The sequence below is a fragment of the Podarcis pityusensis genome, assembly GCF_964106645.2.
Source record: "Podarcis pityusensis genome assembly, chromosome: 7".
NCBI lineage: Eukaryota > Metazoa > Chordata > Lepidosauria > Squamata > Lacertidae > Podarcis > Podarcis pityusensis.
The window spans coordinates 56,395,474-56,415,730 of NC_138031.1; the positions used below are offsets into that span (position 1 = coordinate 56,395,474).

General features: G+C 41.1%; 1 protein-coding gene across 3 annotated transcripts in view; it reads right to left on the reverse strand.

Annotated features, from left to right (window-relative positions):
- The window catches only part of MBP (myelin basic protein), a 104,630-nt gene that overhangs the window by 39,614 nt on the left and 44,759 nt on the right, over positions 1–20,257 (reverse strand). For all 3 annotated transcript variants that reach the window (XM_081014286.1, XM_081014284.1, XM_081014285.1), the window contains one exon: positions 16,350–16,443. In XM_081014286.1, the coding sequence (XP_080870412.1) occupies positions 16,350–16,443 (94 nt within the window). The remainder of the gene's footprint in view (positions 1–16,349; positions 16,444–20,257) is intronic.

Genomic DNA, 20,257 nt, shown 5'->3' on the forward strand with positions numbered 1-20,257 from the left:
TGATAATAAGCACTAAGCTCCCTCTGAGAGTTATCTTCATGGACAATTGCTTAGGGCCAGGCTACGAATTTGACATCCCCATGGTTCTAGGTTCATGGTTCATGGTTCAGAACCAAAGTGGACCATAGCAACTGAGCCACAATGTGAACTTAGGTCTCCAGGCTCCAAACACAGTGGGTTGGAGTCAGACTCAATTGGGTCAACTTAGTTCACATTGATTTCACCATCAGAAAGCACACTTCAAGTTCTCTCTATAAACAATAAATACCATTTAAGCTTGTTGAACCTCTAGATATTGCTTAGCTGGTATAGGATTTTCCAATATGTAGCTTGAAGGTACTTCTGAATCCTTTGCTGCCACTTGAGGCTCAGGTGGCTTCAGTGGTGCAGAGTGCCTTCCATCAGCTTTGGCTTGTGGTCGAGCTGCAACCATATCTAGACAGGGACAGCCTGACTACTGCTGTCTATGCTCTGGTAACCTCTAGATCAGATTACTGCAACATGCTTCTGAAGACAATTTGGAAACTTCAGCTGGTGCAGAATCTGGTGGCCAGGTTGCTCTCCAGAGCAAGATGGTTTGAGTATATTACACTGATCCTGGCCCAACTGCACTGGCTGCCAGTTAGCTTCCAGGCCCAACTCAAAGGACTGGTTTTGGCCTATAAAGCCTTAAATGACTCAGGTCTCTAGTCTGCAACACCTCAAGGACCACCTCTCTCCACATGAACCTACAGACCCTCCAAGTGTCCCTATTTTCCAGGGACGGCCCTGTTTTAGAGAAGCTGTCCCAGTTTCTGATTTGATCCCAGAATGCCCTGCTTTTCCGTAGGATGTTCTTATTTTCACAGGAGAAATGTTGGAGGGTATGGAGTTATCTGACCCCCGAGCCATCTGAAGGCAATCCTGTATAGGGAAGTGGTTTTTTTAAAAAAAATGTTTAATGTTTTATTATGTTTCTATATATGTTGGAAGCTGCCCAGAGTGGCTGGGGCAACCCGGTGAGATGTGTGGCGTATAAGAGTAAAATTATCATTATGGAATGGGACATCCATATTTTCATCGGAGAAATGTTGGAGGGTATGAACCTACCTGGACCCTGAGATCATCCTCTGAGGCCCTTCTTCATGTGCCACTTCCATGAGGTCTGGAGGGCGGCAACACAAGAACGGGCCTTTTCTGCAGTGGCTCTCTACTTGTGGGGTGGTTTGCTTGGCACCTTCACTATACAGGCCAAAAGGTTCGTCTTCAACCAGGCCTTTGGCTGATTGGCATCCGATGCCCTTTTAAATGTGTTGTGGGATTTCTGGTTTGTTTTTGTTCTTATTTTTATTAAGCATTTTGTGTTTTGTATATTATAATTGTATGCTGTTAACTGCCCTGAGATCTATGGATGAAGGGCAGTATACTGCTGCTGCTACTATTACTACTACAGTGGTACCTCGGGTTACATACACTTCAGGTTACAGAATCCGCTAACCCAGAAATAGTGCTTCAGGTTAAGAACTTTGCTTCAGGATGAGAACAGAAATCGTGCTCCAGTGGCACGGCAGCAGCAGGAGGCCCCTTAGCTAAAGTGGTGCTTCAGGTTAAGAACAGTTTCAGGTTAAATACGGACCTCCGGAACGAATTAAGTACTTAACCCGAGGTACCACTGTACTACTAATAGAATTATCTTTAGTTTGAAAGTTATTTTCCCCAATTTCTCTTCTCTCCGTCCCCTCCCCCTGCAAGTGCATTCTTTGCCCTAGATGTGACTCAATGCAGCACCAAGAACAATGGTGGCTCACGGTATAGAAAAGCAGCAGTGATCGATGGAGCTTAACACAATATCAGCTTTTCAGTCAGAGCATTCTGGAGTGAGAAACTGCTTGCACAGTACCAAGCTTTGTACCAGTTAGTGGGAGTTACTGCTATTAAAAAAACAACCACAAAACCTTTTTGCAAAAAAAAAAAAAGTAGTTAGCTTTTCAAATATGTATAGTATTCTTCAGTATAGCACCGTACAAAAAAGGCACACAGAAAGAAAGATGTGGGTTTTCCAAGAACAAAGCTATAGGAATGGTAATAAAGAGGCAGCTTCTAATGTTCCAGGGCTCAGAAAACACTTTCTGAACTCTGCTGAGTCCTGGTGAATTTTTCTTCCACTCATATAATTCCAAGTGACTCAGAACCAACCTGGACCACTTGACAATGGTAAGTAGTTGGTGGTTCTTCTAAGGGATGATGAAGAATACGAGATACCAAGAGAACTGCTATGGTTGCCCTCTCTATACTCTGTAACAGTCACACTGCAGGGCTGTAAGCTCAGTGGTCAATCATGTGCTTTGCCTGCAGGAAACTCCAGGTTCAGTCCCAGGAGTTGCCAGGTAAGATATCTCAGGTGGTCAAGATTCCAGGCCAAGGTATGTGGGGCAGTGGGAGTTATATGGAACGCTTGTTTGTCCTCTTCGGGTATAAAGGAGGACAACATGTCCATTTTGCTACAGTTCTCAGAGTTCCCCATGAAAAGAGATGGATTGTTAAACCACTTTGGCAATGGTAGCTCTGGGAGTTTCCTAACACCTCTTGGCACCCTTAAATGAACTACAGCTCCCAGAATTCTTTTGGGGGAACCACGACTGTTTAAAGAAGTACCATGGGGCTTCAGATGTATGGCATGGGTGTCATCTAGAATTGGCTAATTGGTTCATATGACTCTGATCTTGTATGAGTTATACTAGTGGCCTATTCATTTCCAGGCTCTTTAAACCATCATGGGCCTGTGAAATGACTGTTTAATTACCCACATGCTCCACTCAATACCTGAGGCTCATCTGAAGTTTGGCACAGTCTTCTCACCTGAGGCACCAGCATCATGACATGCCCTCTCCAAGAAGGCTGTCAAAATCTCACCAGTTTTGGTCTTCAGACGCTAGGTTAAAACCTGGCTTCCAGAAAGGCCTTTAGGAGAAACTAATGCCATGTCCTTAATTTCCTTTATGGTGTTTGTTTTGCACTGTTTTGCTTGGTGTTGAGTTCCTGCGGTTACGAAATAAATTACCACAGCAATAAAACAAATGTTTAATTTTTTAAAAAAATCTCACTGTGTTAAATGAAAGCTACTTTGAATTAAAATCAAAGAAAGTAGCCAAGTAAAAACGATGCATTATGTCTGTAGACCACAGACTTTAATTTATGGGATCTGCAAGTCTCTGGAATATTGCTTGTGGCAATATTACATAATTTGTAATAATAAAAGGTATGCTAGCTAAAGGTGATAAACTCAAATAGACCTGTAATTTTGGAAAAGAACACACTCCCCACTCTAGACAACATTTCAACTATAGAAAAGTGCTGTGAAACTAATCTTACGGCTCCTGGAAGAAAGGCAAGCTACAAAATGTTAGCAATATTATTTGCTGGTGTTAAGTGTCATCAGACTCAACCATTTTTGATGTGGTAGCACATACTTTCAATTTTAGTAGCAAATGGGTTTGGAATGGCTAATGTAAACTTCTGCATCATTGCAACATCTGCAATGTTACCTTCATTTATGGTTGTATCTTATAAAACAATTTCCATCCTCTTTACTGGCATATACTATAACACAGGGGTCAGCAACCTTTTTTAGCCATGGACTGGTCCGCCATCCCTCAGACCATGCGGTGGGCCAGACTATATTTTGGAGGGGAAAATGAATGAATTCAACAAATAACCAGATATTTATTTTAAATAAAAACACACATTCTACTCATGTAAAAACATCAGGGAGGCCCCACAAATAACCCAGAGATGCATTTTAAATAAAAGGACACATTCTACTCATGTAAAAGCACACTGATTCCCAGACCGTCCATGGGCCAGATTGAGAAGGCGATTGGCCCACAGGCCTTAGGTTGCCTACCCCTGCTATAACATATGTATCACAGAATGCCGAAGATGTGAGCTGACATTAATTCTGTATGGAGCATCAAACGTTTAATGAATTACGTATCAACAAAGTCTCTTCCATACTCTCCTAACTCAATTACAGATACATAATTCATATCTACCATCCAGGGCTTCCCATCTCCACCTTTGACTCCCTTGGAAGAAGATGTGGGGTAAAAATCTAACAAATCGTTATCAACGTCAACATCTCCTGGCATAACAAAGTACTCAACAAAAAGTGGATCAAACCCATTTCCTGTATTATCTAGCTACCATTTCTGTTGTCTTGGAGTCCTTCCAGATATATCTTTTACAGTGCTATAGTTTCAGTTTGTTCCTTAGGTTTTTTTAAAAAAGTAAAATTGCAGCAGATTTCCCACAGCACCAGTCAAATGTCACTGTTTTTTCGACAGTGATTATACTTTTCCCCATCTACACCAAAACAATGCTCTGTGACTGTAGTACTGCGTCCTCTAGCCATAAAATGTTGGAGTTCTGAGTATTTACAGCCCTTTTAGGGGGTGGTACTGGTGATCATTAACACCTGGCATTCTGGAAGTTTGTTTGTGAGGGAGATTAGGAGATTGGACAGCAGGTGCTTACTGACTCTTTTGGTCTGAGCTCTGGATGACCTCCTGTCAAAGGAGACCAATGAGGGCAGAAAAGGCATGAAACAGAAGTTGCTCAAACCAGCTCTGCCCCCTGAATGCCACACAAAATGCAGGAAATTGCTTGAAAGAATTTTCACACCACGAAAATACTGCATAACCTTCCAGATATTTCACAAATGTCTTTTTTTTTTTGTAATAGAAGAAAAAGTGGATTGATGATTGCATGATCCCATTCCCTTGTTTCCATTAGTGGCCAACACTTTCTAAGCCAACCACACTGACTGCTTGGTTTGCACACAGCTGAGGTACTTCTGTATAGGACAGACATGGGGATCCTATAGCCCTCTTTTTACTCCAACTCCCATCAGTCCCTGCTGGCATGAAACAATGGCCAAGGATGATGGAAGCTGTAACCCAATGGCATCAGGTAGGTGGCAGGTTCCTCCTCCCTGCTATATGTTGTTGGCATCCATCTGTCTTGAGATACAATGAAGTCCCTCTGGGGGCGATGTCAAACTGCTGCGTTAGCAGCATTGAAATGACCACACCAGGGCACAAGCCTGGGCAGGGTGTATGGAAGGTCCTGCGATGCCCAGATGACAATATCCAGCTCTCGGCTTTCCTGATGTGGTTCAAAGGAAAGCACAGCAATATGTTTGGCACAAGCTTGGCTGCAGGAGTTGCCAGGAGGAGGTGCAAAAGGTGCCATCCAACTGTCTTAGGGACTCCACTCCATATTTGTGTTGGGTTTACTCCTTAGCCTTTTCTTCTCCCTAAGATATCCCACAGGGCAGCAGAGGTTTCGGATCAGAGTTCTGCTTCTTCCTTGCCAGGTTGATGAGCCCCATCTGCCCTTCTCTCCCCTCTAAAGAAACTACATTATTGAGCACTGCACACAATATTGGTCTCATCCGCTCTACCTGCCAAAGCCTGCCTTTGCACATATAATTCACACATTCAAACAAAGGACAGTCAGATACTACAGTAACCTGAGGACAACAACAACAAATAATAATAATAATGGTGTGTGTGTGTTTTTTTTAGAGTACTCACTGATACAAAGTACTGGAACTTTTTTTTTTGCTGCCCATGGCAGCCATTTTGTGCTGGCGCCCACGGCACATTTATCATTATTGGCACTTCCTTTTTTAAAAAAACAAAGAAGTGCCAATAGTAAAAAGTAACAACAATTCTGCATTCATGACACTGATGTATCATTCGTATTCTTAAGAGGACACTGATTTATTTCCAACAGAGAAATGATAGCTTCTAAGCACTGCCCAAACTAGAAGAAGCTAGGAAGAAAGAATAGGAAATGGTTTTACTGTCAATCCAAGCCGTTATCAGGCATTTATATTAAGCCTATCAACCTATGCCAACCCTTTGGGCAAATCCAGCCTGAAATGGAGCTGTCTGCCATCACAGCTGCCAATATATAGGAAGTGAGAATATAATACCAAGCAGGTGGTGTAGGAAAGCAGGGTAATTTGCCGTTTTCTATCTAATTACTAATCTGGACTCATGATACCAAAGCTCACTCCTGCGAGCTATTAACAACAACATAATGGGCTGACCAAAGGAAGAACCACACTTTTCTGCAAACAAAATGAAACACCATCTTCAAGCAGATTGCCCAGCCCGGAGTTTGTACCCAGCAGCGTGGACATTTCCAAAGGGCAGTTGCTCTGGGCTGTGAGAGCCTTAGCCTGGGTTTTGAATGTTATTGAGACTTGCTTGACAGGAGTTGTGGGGCCCAGAAAGGAGATGGGGCATGAAGGTCTCCCTTTTTACCATAAGACCACTCATGTCTCCCCTCTATATTCCTTGGTCCAGTCGTAAGAGCCTTGTAGCACCTTAGTTAAAGACTAACACATTTATTATGGCATAAACATTCATTGACTGGAACACACTTCTCCAGATGTATGAAGTGTTATTCTCAGTTCCACTTAAAACATCTGATGAAGTGGACTCAAGTTCATGGAAGCTTATGTGCAACATATTTTTTCATCTTCAAAGTGCTGCAAGTATCTTTGTTGTTAGTTGAGGACAACACTTCATGCATCTGATGAAGGGAACTCTTGTTGATTAAAGCTCACACTGCAACAAATTAGTTAATCTCTATACACACTCTCTCCATCTGTGTAATAATTCTCCATGCAAAAAAGGAGTGGGGGAGATGGTAGAAATCAGATATAGTGCTTAGTGTAAGGTACATACACAAATACCTTGCCCCAATGAGTGTATATGGATTGGTAAATTTAGAGTGTGCTGACTCATGATTTATCCAATATTCCTGAAATTCTGGCAGGAGAAAGCTACCGAAGAACATACCGTACTTTTCTATGTATGACACGCCCCCCGTGTATAAGATGCCCCCTATTTTGGGGGCTCAAATTTAATAAAATAGGGGAAGATGGCACAATGTTGTAGAGCTTTTTGGGGGAAGGATTGCCCAGAGTTGTTGAGCATGCTCCACAAAATCAGCCTCTCGTCCGTCCCCTCGACGGCAAAAGCTGCAAACCGCCCGCCCAACTGCCACAGCGTCGGCCAATCAACAACACCCATTGACGTAGCAACCAATAACATGCACAATAGCCGCTGACAGCCACGGCAGCAACCAATCAAACGTCCACCCTATGCACTACCCATGTATAAGACGACCCCCACTTTTAAGCATTATTTTTAATGAAAAAGACCTAGTCTTATACACGGAAAAGTACATTATATAGATCCTGAATTTCTGAAGCTTTAAAAAAGGGTGAGATAGAAGGTAGTAGTATCCCAAGCGCTGGTTTCATCTCTTTTGTGACTTGCATGTATGGCTGAGTAATTATAGATGAAATATCTCAAGCTGATCTTGCACGTGGCTTCAAACATAATGCTATTCAATGGAGCCAAAGCACATTTTCAGCTGTGAAGTCATTAAGTAGTGAGAATTCAATCAAGGGTTGTTCATGTAGGTGTGAGCCACTCTTTAGCAGAAGGCTGACAATTGAGTTTTCCCTTGAGAATATGGATCCGCTGCCCATTTCTAAATAGGGTTGAGCTCACTGCTAGAGTGTTAGCTGGGTCAAAGGGATATTCTGTGTCATTATGACTATGACACAGTGCAGAGGTTATAATGAGCTGCAAAGGTGCAGCCGGCCTGCTTCTTCCAATGCACTTAATTTGTCGTATGCACTGAAGTGTCAGCACCTCACACTATGGTTGGCTTTTTGCATACTTGGCAAAAAGGTTTTGGCTATTGCTGTGGAGGATTCTGAAACAGTGAGGGTCTTTGAAGCTATCTTCTAGAAGCCAAGAAACAGAATTCATGATTTGGACCAAGAGTTAAGACAGCTAACTGACATAAGAGATCGGTTTGTTTCAGATCTCTTTCTCCATCTGAAATTACAAGCTGAAGGCTGTGGAGAAATTTCACTTTCTGCATTATTGCCGCTGATGCGTATTTTAAAGGACCGCATACACTATACAGGCAAATGATTATGGATGCCTCTTATATACACTTGGGTACTAGGGCAAAAGGAACTGTTCATTTTATCACTGTATATAATGTAATTTAATTTCATAATGTTCAAATGTACTGAAAGATGGAGAACACCTCATATTCTTTGGAAGCAAAGGTCACCTAAATTGGAAATTGTTGCTTATCACATCCCATAATGCATATACTATTATTATGCTAAGAGGGTGTTTTTTTCCCCTCCCATTTTTTATGCATGGCAACAAGACAAGGCACAAAAACTATACAGCCAAAAATGAAAAAAGAGGATGCTGCACCTATCCATTTCTTTTTTTCTTGTCAGAAATGAGTGTTGGTTTGATTAACATCATGCACTGCCTCCAATGTCATGTTTGCAATAAAGCATTTTTCATGCAAATATGACTGCTTGGTACTGAATCAGATCCAGAGGAATAGCAGAATCCATGCAGCATACAAATTGAATTAATTAAGATAGCGCTGTGTTATTTCATTGAATGGGGCTTGCCTAGAAGGCAAAGAAAGTGGAAAAAGGATTTTGTCACAGATCAATAGCAGTGCCTCTCCAGCCACATCACCCAAAATACAAAGGGAACTCTGTGTAGCTTCTGGGACTCTCTGCCATTACTTACTGCACTGCAGGAGTGCATGGAGCGCACTGAGAGTTCACACTGCGCAGTGTAGGAATCACTAACCCTTCCATACTGCTCTAGGAATACCAAAAGATCCAGGGCATGCTTCTGTAAATGGCGCACCTATTTAGCAATCATGACAAATGGACATTAACTGACCTGTCCACCATGAATGTCTTCCCCTCCATATTAACACTGTTTAAGCTGGTGGTCACCAGCACTTCTCAAGATTCTGAATTTCATGAACAGATTGTGCGTGCGCAAAAGTATCAGAAATATAACTGCATTAATAACAGAAGAAAAATGACCCTGATTCAACTCTATGCACAGGCAGTGACCAAATTAGATACACTGAAATGTGCCAACCAGTTATCCAGCACAGAGGGGAAAGCAGGAAGGAACAAAAGCGAAACTCCAATGACGAATTATGGTTTCGTTTCAATGAGGGAGTGGATGCTTCCAGCCGTGGTCTGGAATTACAAGCACTGGACAAAGCCATGGGTATTCTGCCATCATGTCTAGCTTTGCCCTAGTATCTCATAAGTATGCTTTTACCCTAAAGGCAGACTATTTTGTTGTTCCAACTTCAAGCTACCTATTGCCCTCTCATAAAAAATAATTGCTTTAAAATCATCCAAGCAACGCAAAAATATTATGAATCTCAAACTGCCCGGAGCACTTGGATATGAGCCTGTCAATCAAAAAGCCTTTGCTCAGAAAGGGATTTAAAGACACACAGAGAGAAAACTGCTAGGCTTTGGCCTTCAACTGCTTAAGGAACATTTGTACACAAACAGCATGGTTTTTTATAGTAATTATTTTCATTGCTATAATTGCTAGTAAGAGAGTCTCGTGTAATTTTACCATACTGACCATTTATTGAGCTGCCTCTTTTAGCAGCTTAGGACACAGCAGTATTTAGTTTACTTTTATAGCTGGTTAAGATATTGTTCACAGGGGCAGTCCAGAGCCTACCTCAGCATGAACATGGAGATGATTTTTGCTTGTAACATCCCATAGGCCTAAATCATGCAACTGATTCCCCGGGGGGGGGGGGAGTCCTGGATGAATCACATGATTTTTGGCTCTCATATTTGTTCCGGAAAATGAGAATCCTTTGAACTTTGCACTTCTTTGAAGTTTGCAATGCTGTTCCCCAAAAAAATATTGCAGAGGAAAGGGCATGCTAAATGTGAAAAGTACATACAACAATTCTTTATGTTAGGGATTGCTTGTGAAAAATGCAGGCAAGAGGCAAAATTGCATGCAGAAATTTGTATACCAGGCGAAATGTGCCTGTTGAATTTTCATGAAAACTTTTTTTCTTAATCACAATCTGCTACTTCTTAAGACTAGAAAAAGGAGAGAGAAGTCAAAGTAGACGGATTTGTGCATCCTTACTGGTAAGCCTGACTGATTATGTCCAGTCTTACATGGCATGTAATGCTTCCTGTGCTGGCAGAGATCCAGCTCCCCACACAAGAACTTCTACATTTGTGCAGGAAGCTGCCTTAGACCAAGTCAAACCATTGGTCCACCAATGACTTGCAGTGGCTTTCCAGGGTTTCAAGCAGAAGTCTTTCCCAGCTCTGCCAAAAGAAAGCAGGGATCATAAAGGGACACTATTGCATGCCAAGTATTTGCTCTAGCACTAAGCTACAGCTCCTCTTCTCCTAAATGTTTTGCCCACGGAAGGACAATGTCACAGGGTTCTGGAGGTTACAAAAACTAATTATTCAACTGATGGAGCAAGCGTTGCTTTTGCATCCTCCTGTGTTCAGTAAGCCACCCCCATTCTAAGCGATTTCTGAATCTTATTCAGAAATGAGATCAGTTATTATACAAGAATGGGCATTTTCTGCAGTGGCTCCCCATTTGTGGAATGCTCTCCCCAGGGAGGTTCACCTGGTGCCTTCATTATACACCTTTAAACCAGGCAAAAATGTTCCTCTTTAACCAGGCCTTTGGCTGATTCACACCCAATGCCCTTTTAAAATGTGCTTGGGGAGATTGATTGGGTTGTTTTTTATTCTGATTTCGTATTTCGTGTTTTTATGTTGCGGTTTTATCCTGTGAATCGCCCTGATTTGCGAAGTAGATGAGGGACTGCAAGTCACACTACATTTCTTAATTCACACTTGCGGCGAATGAGTTGCCCTTTCCTTGATTTGTAATCTTAAAAAGTAAGCTGTGCTTCAAATGGCTTCTTTATGCACAGGCTGCCATTGCTGTAATGTGCAGTGGAAGAATGAGGCTCAAGCCCACAGAAAAGCACCAAGTGGCTCGGCGTGCTAGTAGCAGAGACTGAACCAGTTTGGGAGGGGACCAGTTCTTAAGCGCTGCTACAATAGAGGGTCTTTATAAAGTCCCTGCTGAGCTGTGCATTCAGAATACCCTGATAAATCAGGCGTTTCACTGGAGCCATAAAAAGCGATGAGAGGAGCATAGGGAAGGCACTAGAGAGCGATCGTCCTCTGAATGCTGCTGAAATAAAGGAGAGCATTATCAAGGATCCGCTGCGATACCCACAAGGAACTGCCGTCTTGTCGCCACCAGGACGTTTCTGCACGAGTGTCACTGTATGGAGATGGAAAATACTAGTTCTTTTCACTTCTCTTTTCCCTGTTCGAATTTCAATTAAAAAAAAACACCACCCCCAAATGCCAGACACTAATTTCTGCTGTGGACCTCCTTGTCAGTCCTTAAAGAGACACTCCACGTGCCTATAAAATGAAACAAAAGCAGATTCTCTTATACTAGATAAAAAATCCTTAAGAAGCTTTACATTAATGGCCTCTTTTAGTGGGGTGGGACCTATATCACCTGTTTTCCCCCTAACTGCATAGGATGTGTTTTTAGGCTTTCATTGGTTGTGTTTGTTATAATCAGTTTTAGTAGATATACTTACATTTCTGTAAGTCATTCGGGGTCACATTTGTGAGGAAAGCAACTAACATAAAAATTCTCACAGAAGGTGCCCACTCTCTCTTAGCAGAGTATTATACTATAAAACTGGGTCGATGATGACACCAAAGGCTCATTTTCTTGTCGTCGTCAAATTAGCCTCACCAACTCAGGGAACAACCAATGACGCTCCAGCAGATGATTTCAGTGGGATATAAGTGTTCAGGTGATCTCTGAGGTACCCGCGACCTAAGCTGTTACTAATAAAGTGGGTTTAAGCACACAATGGGTGCCATGGGCAGAAAAAAGGGGTGATACTGATCTGTAGCAGTGAGTACCAGCACACACACAAAAACACTGAATATTAATTCATCTATTTTTATAGCATTCATTCATTGCTTACTACAAAAATGTCTGAAAGCGGCTTACAATGATAAAAAGCATACATAATAGAGAAATGTAAAATACAACAGAACAATAAAAGAACTTGAATGACTAAATGTGCCCCTCTTGCACCAACAGAAAAAGGATAAATCCTGCCTCATCCTGCTAAAAGATGAACACCAATGCAAGCTAGGGTATCATCATATCACATGACTCCAGTTAAAAGCCAAATGCCTGGATGAACAGGAATAGCACCTTAAAGTTGATAAAGATGTAACCAGGCACCTCTCTCCAAAGAGATCATTCTACATTGGGAGCCACCACGGAAAAGGCCCATTTTTATGTTGCCACTCACAGAAGCTCCCTCGGGGGGGGCACACAAATAAGGTCCCCCGATGATTGATGCAGGGTGTAGGTAGGTTCATGTGGGGAGAGGGAGTCCCTTCCCTGAGGTTTTGGGGTCCTGAGTCACAGAAGGCTTTATATGCCAAGACCAGCATTTTGAATCGAGCCAGGAAACTAATCAATGTAGTCTGCCATTGGGGTTATATGCTCAGATTTCCTACTTCCAGTTAACAATCTGGCTGCTGAATTCTGCACTAGCTATAGTTTCCAAACTGCTTTCGAAGGTAGCCCCCTGTATAATGCATTGAAGTAAAACAAAAGTATAGTCTGCACCTTGGAGGGGGGTGCATGTACCCCAAATCTACTCCTTTGTTAGAAACTCATTATTTTTATTTGCATTTTTTTAGAACTAATTCATCAGATCATAAAAAGTAATACTATAAACCTGTTTTCACAAGCACAGAAGTGGTGGTGCTAACATAGCTTCACCTCCTTATCCTGCCTTTTGATACTTGAGATGTGTGTTTTAAGAACCCACCTTATTTTTGTAATATTGTTTTCAAGATTTTTTGATATTGTGTAATATTTTTAATATATATTAATGTTGTGTTTTAATAGCTGTAACCTGCCCTGGGACCTTAGGCTGAAGGGCAGGTAATATTGCAACAACAACAACAATAATAGTAATAATAGAGCCCCAACTGGGATGGTTAAATTCTGGCCTGCCGTGAGAGATGCCATTTCTCTGAATCTATGCAAAGTGTCATGTTTATGCTTGCAGCTAACAAGAATAAAGTGATGGCTGGTACATACAGTTCATGGCCTTTACGTTAAGAAATAATGCCTTGAACGGATGCTTACAAGTTGGAATTAATTTGATCAAAATAAAGCTTGGGTAGATTTGGCCGAACTTGGAAGGAACTTTACAAAAAAGATGACATGTTGTGCATGTGCAAGAGAGGTGGAGAGAAGGATGGAAGGAGTTTAAGGTCAGATAGGTTGGGGTTCCTGTAAAACTGAGGTTGTCTATTGTTTTTGTTACATATTTTAGAGCATAAGGGGATAACTTGCATCCTGTTCCCAATCTCATTTTATGCAGCCTCCAACACCTCCTCAGTTTGCCCCATTTCCCCATCCCATCTTGATTTTTCCAGGTTTTTAAGATCGTTTCCCCCTTTCAGAACATTTAAAAGGGTCAGTATGTTATTTGAAAAATATTCATAAATTATATATTTAAAATTATTGATTGTGTGGCTTGGGGGTATTTTTCTTTCTTGCTAATAGTGCTGCTTTAAATGTGCATTTTATATTTGACTTCCTTTAGAAATGTTTAGATCATTTTTTAATTAACTTTGCTGTTTTTTTTTTATGAATATTTATTCCAATTTTAAAAATTACAGAAAAAGAAAAAAGTAGAAAAAGAAAAACAAATCACATACATCTTATACAAAAAACAAACAATACAAAAGAAAAATACAAAAGACAAAAAATCACCATAAAAAGGTAACAAAAAATCAATTTAAACCTTTAAAACCGTTTTCCCATTTACTTATTTCCGTGACTTCCTCTCACCTCTCTGCTTTGTATTCTAGTTTGAATCGTATCTCCAGCAAATCCTTCTAACCTTCTTTTCATTTACTTATTTTAACATTCGAAAGTATTTAATTCTCCTCTATCTTTATTTTACACTTCATATTTACTTATTCCATTATACTCTGTCTGCCAATACGGTCTAATATTCTTCTCCAACCTTTTCTAACATTCTTTTAATTAACTTTGCTGTGTTAAATGTGCATTCTGTACATGATCACCTTAGTAGGATTTTATTTTGAAGACTTTAAGATGATATTTAGTTTATACTAAATATAAACTAAATATTTTAGTTAATAATTTAGTTAATTACATTGCTTTGAATGTATATTTGGCTTTCTTCTGTAATGTTTCACTCTGGGTTGCTTCATGTGACATTTTAATGTATGTTGTAAACCACTTTGAGATTTTTATCTTAAAAATACAAAGTGGTATAGAAAGGAAAGGAATCATAATAGTAATAATAACAATAATAATAATAGTCCCCTCAGCTGCCTTTAACAAATGATTAGACTTCGATCCTCTCTCTCTCCCTACATAGCACATTACTGTCAGAAATTATTTCCACTTCTTTTTCAGAACACTTACAATGTGGTCAGAAAAAAAATGCTCTTTTTATGTATTTGACAGTAATCCATTAAGTTCACTAAACAGATGTTACTTTTGATCACACTTGCATTTGATTGGCAGAATTACTTAAATGTCGTTTTGTACAAATCCTATAGAAATTAATATTTCTTTATAGGATTAGAGTCTGTCAATTAGCATTGCTTAGATTCTGTATGATGGTCACTAAGCATTGGGAATTGGCCAGTCCATAACAGCACTAGTAAAATCCTCACCTTACAATGAATAAAAACAGGGGAGGATTGTTCTGTGATCATGACACCACCTTGCAACAACCTCTCGGCACTCTCTTAACCAGAATGAGCTTTGTGTTGGTTTGTCACCATTTGGCATTAATGCGAAGACTTGTTCTCAAGGAACAATTGCGCTTACAGCTAATGGATGGAGCTGCCCAGCAGATCACTGTGAACTGCAATAACCTCACAGCCTTCATCCACTGCATGGCAGCTAAACAGCGTCGGCCAATGAAATAATTAATCAGGTAAGTTGCTGTGTGTCCATTTGCTTCCATTCGTGCTTGCTTTCCTTATCTTGTTTACTGCTGCTGGAGAATGGCAGTGAATGTGTTATATAAATGAACAGCATCAAAAAGCAGCCCAGATATAAGCTGTAATTGCCATTGCCATATCTACTGCATTTTTATTTTATTTTATTCTGAGTCTTATTCTAAAGGTTGTTTTCATTATGAGAATAAGTTACAGGGATGCATTCAACTAACTTTTACTCAGCTGACCCACTGAAATAAATGGATCTAAGTTAGTCATGGCCATTAACTCTGATTGCTTTACTCTGAATAAAGGTTAGTTCAATGCAACCCACTGTTTCCTGCAAAAACCTACCTCTTAAGAAGCAAAATATAAGGCGCAGTAAGTTATCAAGTGCTATTAACGATTCCAGTATTTCGCTTTCTCCTCCTACATACTCAATCTCTTTCTCTCTCCCCCCCAAGCAGTTATTGCACTTGTTTCGTATAACTTTTGTTTTTCCTTATTATTGCACCAACATATTTTTTAAAATGACATATCCACAGAGCTTTTAAACTGATGAATTATGTTTAACAGTAGCCACTGTAGTAATACAAGAATATGTTGTTAAAGTGCATCATAACTTCCTATTCCCAGCTTTCTTTACCACTGAGCATAACTCCCATGCGTTGCAATTGTTCCCTCCACTTCTCTCCAGTGCTTATGCAACGGTCCTGAAGTTGTATTTCACTGCACATTATTATATGCCACTGGATAATTATTTTGAAGTTCCGTTTCCTAACGTTGCTCCTAACATGGCCAGAACAAATGCACATCCCTTGCTCCAAATGCTATCTCCACCTCTTCTAATTTAATTGCTCTTGTCATCTACGCAAACTTCTTCTGCCACAACATAAGATATTATGAAGATGTAAATACTCAAAATCAAGCCTTTCAATCAGGGATGGGAAAGCTGTGACCTTCCAGATACTGTTAGGCTCCAGCAGGGCTGGATGTTGTAGTCCACCTGAGTGGAAGCACGCATAAGAATAGATTGTAAGTCGCAATTATCATGTTGAACATTTAGAACTATGTCTCCCCCTTCCGTCCCTTTATTTTCTTCCTTTGCAAAAGCATCACTTGCCTCATCCCTAGCCAGTGTGCTGGTGATCAAATGATGACATACATACACCTGCCAACTTCACAGAAAATTTGCTTATTTTAAAATGGCATCTAGTGCTACCTTCTACAATACGAAATATCAGAAATAAAGGAAACAATCTAGTGCAACACACTACAGGTGCTAAAAGAGGTGGGTGGGGCCTTAACTCCAAAACTCTCAGCAATTTTTAAGTGAGGAAAAGGGTTTGGGAACCACGTCTTTGATACTTAGGTCACATACCAAAAACTTCGTTGTCCTCAGAGGGTTGCTGGGTGAGCCGGTCTGCTTTGGGGCTTGCTTTGTTTTCAGCTTCCTCCACTTTTCCTTCAGTGTTCTGAAAAAAATGTACATTACAAGAGTCAGCAAAGGAGCAGCTGCAAGAAATTCTTGTTCATCAGCAAATAGGCAGTTCTTAATTTCTACAGAGAAATACACCAGGAGCCAGGCTTATGCTGCTTTGAAGTCTGACCTCTAATCCTAGAAGGGACAAAATAGACTCTGTACATGTGCATAGACCCTGTTTATATCAATTCTTCACATGTGCTGGGGAGCCTAAAAACATGTCCAGAGGCTGACTCCTGGCTCAATTTTAAGCCCTGATTTTATGAAACTGACAGAAAGACATTTACTGGTGTCAGTTTCCGGCTCTCGTCATGGGTCAATGGTGGCCGCTGCTCGCTGCCCTCTGACAATGTTGCCCAGCAGGGTCTGGGGAGCACACTGCATCCTGCTGTGCTGCTTAAGCCCATGTCTGCCAACCTGAAAGGCAGAACAGGTGCAACCTGGGAGTGTGTCCATGCCATGGACGAGCCATGATTTGTGCTTGGTTCCTCCATAATTTGGAATATTGGCATTAATCAAGAGGTGCTCATGAACTGGCATTTGGCAATGGGCTGCAATCAATCAGCTGCCGAAAGGACTGGGCTTGGTTCTTTGAAGATATCTGATTATTATTATTATTATTTAAAAAGCTTGGTCTTATACTCTGATTTTGGAAGCAAAGAATCATAGAACTGTAGAGCTGGAAGGGACCATGAGGACCATCTAGTCCCACCCTCTACAATGCAGGAATATGTAGCTGTCCCGAATGGGGATCGCACCTGCAACCTTGGCGTTATCGGCACCACGCTTTAACCAACTGAGCTATCCAGGAGCACTGGAGGACATCAAGAGCCCGCATAGAATAGGAAGCAGCACATTGGCCATGAAACTGTGAGAACCTAGTTGAAATTCTGACTCTGCCTTGCCATGCCTGCAGTCTAACCCACCAAATTTTGACTTTGGGAATGGCCGCAGCTCACCAGTAGAGCATCATCTTTGCATGTAGGTCTCAGGCATCTGAAACCCTGGACAACCCTGCAGACAAGACTGAGCTAATGGTCTAACTTAGCATGAGGCAGCTTCCTATGTTCCTATGGCCCACCAAGCTGAATGTGGCCCTGCTAGGCTGGTTAGATGTACTGGATACAGAATGAACAGAATTCATGGGACATAGCTACACAGCGATTCCCCCTCCAGGTTTGGATGCTCTTATTCAGCATACAGAATATTCACAAACCATATGAAGGCAAGCGGCCTGGCAGGTGAAGCACAGTTCAGAGGGCGCCCCTTCCAGATAATAACGTCTGAGCAAGTATAGACAGGAAAAGGAGAGCCATGAAGTGTTTAGGTCCTAAGCATTGGAGGGCTTTATATCTCAAAACCAGAATGTTGAAGTTGGCTCATTTGCTAGAGGGTACCAGATGTTGTGAGAATTTTCTACTACAGATTAGGATGTAAAAACCTAACTCTAATCCAACTGTCTATTTTTTCTTTCCCAGTGTCTTAAGATGTCTTGCAGTCCATTGCTCACAATTTAATGAAAAGAATAGAGAGCACATCTTCTAGTCTCTCAGCTGGCTGGAGAGATTCATGACCTGTTTGGGTGTGTTTTAATTACCCAAATATTATATTTGTGAGGTTTATATTAATTGATTTTATTCTAATACAAATTAAAATGGGAGCCTATCCATATATATATCTACACTCTCTTAAATCAACTACTTTATGAAGGCTACCAACTACGATGCAAAGTGTAGTCCTGTCAATGTCTTCTCAGAAGTAAGCTCATTGAGTTGAACAGAACCTACACCCAGATTAATGTGCATTGGATTGCAGCGTCAATGCCTATGTCTCTGCTTTGTTGCTGCATGGACTAAGCAGGTTTTGCTTACTTCAAAGGCAGAGAACAGGTGGAATGGAACAGGCTACCGTCCAGTCCACCTCGGCTGACAAAAGCCAGCTGCACCTGACCTCAGGACCGTAGTTGGCCAAGGAAAGTTGTGGCCAATTTTTTAAATCCCAGAATGCTGCCTTGTCCAGTTTGGTCATCTTTCTTGGGTAAGGCCTTGCTCCCTGGGGAAGGGTCACTGTGGGTGGGTCCGTAACAACAACACACATGTTCTAAGGTGTTATGGATTTGTTAAAGTTGGTGTTTGTGTGAACACAGTCTGTTTTATGGAATTAGGTTGTGTATCACACACATTTGCTTTAAAAGACAAATGACAGCTAAAAAATTACTGGAAGTGGCTGTTTTGCAGCAGCCTTACTTACGTTGGCGTGTCAAGTCTCTTCCACATATACCCAGAATATAAACCATTGTTCTCCGAATGAAGCAAAGCTTCCTTGAGTTATTTCTGTCTCAGTGGTGCTTTGTGCATTCTTGTGCTATGGGAAATCTCTGACAAGAACTTGTCGCCTTCCACAGTGCTTCTCAAATGTTCTAGTGCTCTCTTGTGCTTGCTTCAGTATCTGCAGGATCTTGATCTTTTAAAATTCAGGCCTTGGGCTAATTTACATCTGATGCCCTTTTAAATGTGTGGTGGGGGGTTATTGGGTTGTCTTTGTATTTTTTATTTTTTCTTATGTATTTCTGTGTTTTTTTATATTGTAATTCTATGTTGTGAACTGCCCTGAGATTTACAGGTATTGGGCGGTATACCAATTTAATAATAATAATAATAATAATAATAATAATAATAATAGTAATAGTAATAATAATAGACAAAGATGCCTGTGAAGTGGAACATTTTGGAATGATTTGTTATCAGAGCAGAATCAATGGGGGAGATTAATTTTGACTGCCAAAAATAAATAAATTATTGCTCTTCCTCTCTCTTTATATAAAAACGCTTTCTAACATTACATAAGAACACCTTCTGAGAAGGCTAGATTTCTCTTATCACTTACAAGGCATTGTATTCAAGGAAGCCATTTTGTGTGCAGAACACCTTCTGCTCACAAAGCAGAACCTCCCTTCCCTCTCCTCACACTGTGCACCCCACCAAACCTCCCAGAGCAGATTTGGGGGAGTGCAAGGTATGTGAGCGTAGAGGAGAGGGAAGGGAATATACAATAAATAACTATTTCAAAGAGAAGGGAAATGTACAAAATGTACAAAAAGACACCAAGAGATGAACAGGAAATTAAATGACGAAAATAGTGAAGAGGGCCAGAGAACAATGCAAATCTAAGGTGGCAAAGGGGATTTGCAAGACAAGATGGAGCCACAAACTGCACAAAGTGAATAAGATCAGGTGGGGAGGGGTCCCCAGATTTCAATTGTTCTTTTATAGCTCAGCTGGTTGGAGCATGGTGCTGATTATGCCAAAGTTGCAGGTTCAATCCCTGTATGGGATGGTTGCATACTCCTGCATTGTAGGAGATTGGACTATGTGATCCTCACGGTTCCTTCCAACTCTACAATTCAATGATTCAATGATTCTCCTGCCAAAACAGAACCACACCCCAGTCTCTGTGCTTTCTCCATGTGCTTCCTTGCCATTTATATAGCTCTAAGTAAGTCATCTTAGAACACTTGTCCTCATGGTTATCTCTGATTTTGTAGCACAAGAGTTTGCGAGGATTTTCAATGGCTCCACCTCATTTCCCAAACATAGGAAATAGCTGCAAGAGCAGTGCGGCTAACCTCCCGGGCTTTAACATAGTCGAAGCCCCTAGGTACCAGCAGGTTACAGGAAGCTGCCTTCTACAGAGTCAGAACATCAAGGCCAGGATTACCTACATTCTTCAGAGTTAATGGAGCATCTTAGCCACTGCCACATACACAGCCCTGCCATTCACACAGACCGGGGCAGGTGGTGAAGAAA